The sequence below is a fragment of the Cibotium barometz genome, chromosome 28, assembly GCF_041138505.1.
Source record: "Cibotium barometz isolate CiBa-2024 chromosome 28, ASM4113850v1, whole genome shotgun sequence".
NCBI classification, from domain to species: Eukaryota; Viridiplantae; Streptophyta; class Polypodiopsida; order Cyatheales; family Cibotiaceae; genus Cibotium; species Cibotium barometz.
Genome location: NC_141073.1, coordinates 44,110,123 through 44,114,190, shown reverse-complemented (window position 1 = coordinate 44,114,190; position 4,068 = coordinate 44,110,123). Strand labels below are relative to the sequence as shown.

General features: G+C 42.9%; 1 protein-coding gene across 1 annotated transcript; it reads left to right on the top strand.

The window, feature by feature from the left end:
• Positions 1-688: 688 nt before the first annotated feature.
• Positions 689-3,658, top strand: LOC147622846 (putative mannitol dehydrogenase). Its single transcript, XM_086822491.1, has 6 exons — positions 689-851; positions 958-1,071; positions 1,332-1,559; positions 2,530-2,815; positions 2,952-3,105; positions 3,211-3,658. The coding sequence occupies exons 1-6, from the start codon at positions 778-780 to the stop codon at positions 3,411-3,413; spliced, it is 1,059 nt and encodes a 352-aa protein (XP_086678617.1). The 5' UTR covers positions 689-777; the 3' UTR covers positions 3,414-3,658.
• The last annotated feature ends 410 nt before the right edge of the window (positions 3,659-4,068 follow it).

The following is a 4,068-nucleotide window of genomic DNA, read 5'->3' as shown; positions in this document are numbered from 1 at the left end:
TGCACCCCCCAAGCTTACGCCTGGGATTAGGGACAATGGTTGCCATGATCGTGACTCAACTTACGACACTTAGTTCTACCAAAGCTGTGTAGGGTGTTCACTCCAGTTGGCCGAAGGAATAACTTGCGGGGTTCGTCCCGTGGCTCACTGCCTACAAAGTGGCCAATATTTGGAAGGGGGGTATCCCCTTGTGGTACTTGGATGCGCGTGAGGTTAGTATTGGGGGTGTGTGTAGCCGGTTGAAATTCCTCTGTGTGATTAGGAATAGAATAAGACCTCATGAAAAAAAATAGTAGTATTGATACAACCATGGATATAGATGACACATCAAAGAAGTGGCATATATTTGCACGTCTCGTATAACGGAAAGGTGGCGTATATTTGCACGACTAGAATTCGAATAGTCCTCTAGCTTAGTTATCCTCCAAAAGAAAGGCTAATTTTTGGGAAAAAGAAGTAATATACCGTTCACATAGAAAGAGTTTCAAATAAAATTTGATTTCGGGGTCTAGAAAAAAAGGGAAATCTCTAGAGAAAGCATGGAAAACGGCAATTGATGAGGATTTTAAATCTAAAATAAGGTCACCGTACTTTACACTACATGCACGGCATCCTAAAGAGCGCGAAAAAGTGCTTACGTGACACTCTTTTTTAAGGACCACGCTTTGCGCGTGTTGTCTTTCGCCTTTACTTCTCGACCGACTTATATGTTTCCTATATCACGGTGATCGTTCGTGTTTCAATCAGTCCAAGCTACCCTTCTCTCGCTTGCTTACTATGGCACAGAAGGTGATCGGTTATGCTGTCCACAACGAGTCTGGCCACCTCGCTCCTTTCGAGTTCACACGCAGGTTCTCGTAGATCTGGTTTGCCAGAACTAGTTTACACATGTTATGAGGATTATGGCCCAGCTACTGACTATTATCTGATCTTTGATGCTTCTCTCTGTCGTTTCAGAGCTACCGGAGAAGAGGATGTCACCTTCAAGATCACCCACTGCGGGATTTGTCACTCTGATTTGCATCAAGTTTTCAACGAGTGGAAGAGCTCACTCTATCCTATGGTTCCCGGGTAAGTCACTGGTTCCCGGTTGTGTACGCTACAAAAAGCAATGACTACCAACATGCTTTTTTTAAAACTATGTAGTTGCGTTGTAATCGTTGTTAGTAGCTTTTGCATATATTCCTCCTCCGGTAATTGTTTTTGCGTGTAGCGATTATTTGATGCACGAGGTCAGTAATTAGTTACTATGTAACCCCTTTGCTGCCTGTGACGACTATGGTTGGGGCAGATTTTCGCTTAAATACTTGCATGGATTCTGGCACGTGCAGGCACGAGATGGTCGGAATTGTGACGGGGGTTGGCTCGAAGGTGAAAGGGTTCAAGGTGGGCGATCACGTGGGAGTGGGGTGCTTGGTGGAGTCGTGTGCCACGTGCGACGCTTGCTCGAAGCTCCAAGAGCAGTATTGCCCAAAAGTTGTGTTCACCTACAACAGCATCGACTACGAGGGCAACCCCACGCATGGAGGCTACTCCACCCTCATGGTGGTTAACGAGAAGTAAGCAAATAATTTCTTCAATTCAGTTAGCTCCGCTTCAATCCATGGTGAGAAGGATTTCAGCAAAAGTAGATTCCCTAACACTCTTGTAGAGGAAGGGATTGAGAAGGTGTTTATTTCCTAGGGATTGAGAAGGTGTTTATTTTAAAGTGCACCCTTAACCTTGACTCTGTGAACATATGATAAAGCAATGACAACTTTGCCTAATTATCATGTCTCTTTAGTCCCCAAACACACTCACGACATGCTACGATATTTAATGAAGGACAATCTTATTCATTTTTTGGTTGTCATGACTAGTGATGATCGTAAGATAGTTTGAATGGAGCCCATGGTTACAAATTCTAGTCCTGCAAACTCCATTGATCCACCCACACACTCTTAAGACTTATACAAACTAGCTGAAAACAAATAATTTGTTAGGACGGAAGCGGGCTGTAAGTGTGAGTGCACGCGTAGGATTGCACCACCACAAACTTTCCAAGGCCCTTCCTGTAATGTGGGTTTAGCTTCATGATACGATGGCTCTTTGGGATATGGTTGTAATTTATGTTAATAACAGAGTGATGTCATGTTTCCCTCGTTTTCCGTTCTCGTGATGGTAGATCTAAAGGGGGCAACCCTACCTTGGACTTCAAAATTGATGGTTTAGGTGATATCTTTGCCTTTATTTGAAGCCACTATTAAGAAAATTTACTTTTATGGCTTTTATTTGCAAGTTTCTTTTTAGTGATAGCTTTCATTTGAAGGCTAAAATGGCTTTATCGTGATCTATATTACATACTTTTTGATTCTCTCACGATGGTAGATCTATGGTCCATGCTTTTTGATGTGGTTCTCGTGATGGTAGAGCTATAATATAGTACATGCTTTTTGATATATGGTAGACATATAGTACATGCTTTTTGATAATAGCCTTGTTTTGTGTTTTCCAAGAAATCTTGATGTATATCTTTAATCTCGTGCTCAGGTTTGCATTCCGCATCCCCCCTAATTTGCCCCTTGACGCGGCAGCCCCTTTACTATGTGCCGGCATTACCGTCTTCAGCCCCATGAAGTACTTTGGCATGACAGAGCGCGGCAAGAAGCTTGGTGTTGTTGGGCTCGGAGGTCTTGGCCACATGGCGGTGAAGTTCGGCAAGGCCTTTGGCTTACACGTGACTGTGATAAGCACATCACCTCACAAAGAAAAGGAGGCAAAGGCGATACTAGGCGCTGATGACTTCATAGTCAGCAAGGACGAAGGTCAAATGAAGGTATAATGAAACAAGACACAGCTCTAATGAAGCCTCTTACTTTTAGTGGTCGATTGTCTCAATATGAGGTGAGTCTTAGGTTTAGAATTAGGGCTGTAATCTCATGCTAATTGGTTGGCATTGCTTTTGATTGCAGGCAGCATTTAAGTCGTTGGACTACATAATTGACACAGTTTCTGCGGTGCATGCGTTGGAGCCTCTTTTGGGTCTGTTGACTGTGAACGGAAAGATGGTGTTAGTGGGGATACCGGAGGCACCTTATCAACTCCATCCTGGTGCTGTTATTTTCGGTAAGCCCATCGTGAAACCTTTGATAATGGTACACGACTAATCAGCCAGTGAAGTGCACTTACTAGCATCGTCGTTTTCGTGTGTGTGCGCGCGCGCGCGCGCAGGACGCCGCCTTGTTGGAGGAAGCTTGATTGGTGGCACAGAAGAAACCCAGGAAATGTTGGACTTTTGTGGTGCGCACAACATCACAAGCACGATTGAGAACATACCCATCGATTATGTAAACACTGCCATGGAAAGACTCCGGAAGAGTGATGTCAAGTATCGATTCGTCATCGATATCGCCGACACCCTTACTACCGCATAGGGCGACGTTGTTCATACAATAATTTATGTACATTTCTGTGTGCCTGCATGCATTGTGTCCATATAGAGAATCACCCCCGAATTCCTAAGTTCCTCGCCTTTAGGTTTGCTCCATAGCTACTTCTGTGGGTCGGATATAATCCTTTGCTTGATACACACTAGTACGGTCCATGTTGTGTTCTGCATTTGAGTAAGATGTAGCACTAGAAGGAGGACTTTACATATTAAATGGAGTTTTTTTGTCTTGATCATAGCGTATTATGTACACTTTCTACTATTAAACTTCTCTTAATTTCCTGCCTTTTTAAAAAAAATCAAAAGCAATTTACAATAAAAATTGGGTAATCTTCTCTATAAATCTCTGTCTCTCTGGGGACACATGGAAATTTATTCGTGCAGCAAGTTGGGCATGAAATCATAAATTATCGCAACTAGCATTCAAAATTGTTTTGACTTTCACTAATTGTAAAGCACCGAGGTCGTGCCGCAACTGTTATCAGCCATCGAGCTTATTCATGAGAGGGGATGTCTTTTTAGAAGTCTCATTAATATCACTATATTTTTAGTTTTGTGCACGTTTAGGACACACCAGTAGGCAAGCACACGAGATGGGACGGTTGAAAATTTTTTTAATTCTTCTTTTTTTTTTACAACCA

Excerpts from the sequence above, each read along its gene's own strand:
- LOC147622846 (XM_086822491.1), top strand. The coding sequence starts at position 778 with ATGGCACAGAAGGTGATCGGTTATGCTGTCCACAACGAGTCTGGCCAC. Across the intron at positions 852-957 it reads CCTTTCGAGTTCACACGCAG|AGCTACCGGAGAAGAGGATG; the intron begins GTTCTCGTAGAT and ends CTGTCGTTTCAG. Across the intron at positions 3,106-3,210 it reads TCCTGGTGCTGTTATTTTCG|GACGCCGCCTTGTTGGAGGA; the intron begins GTAAGCCCATCG and ends GCGCGCGCGCAG.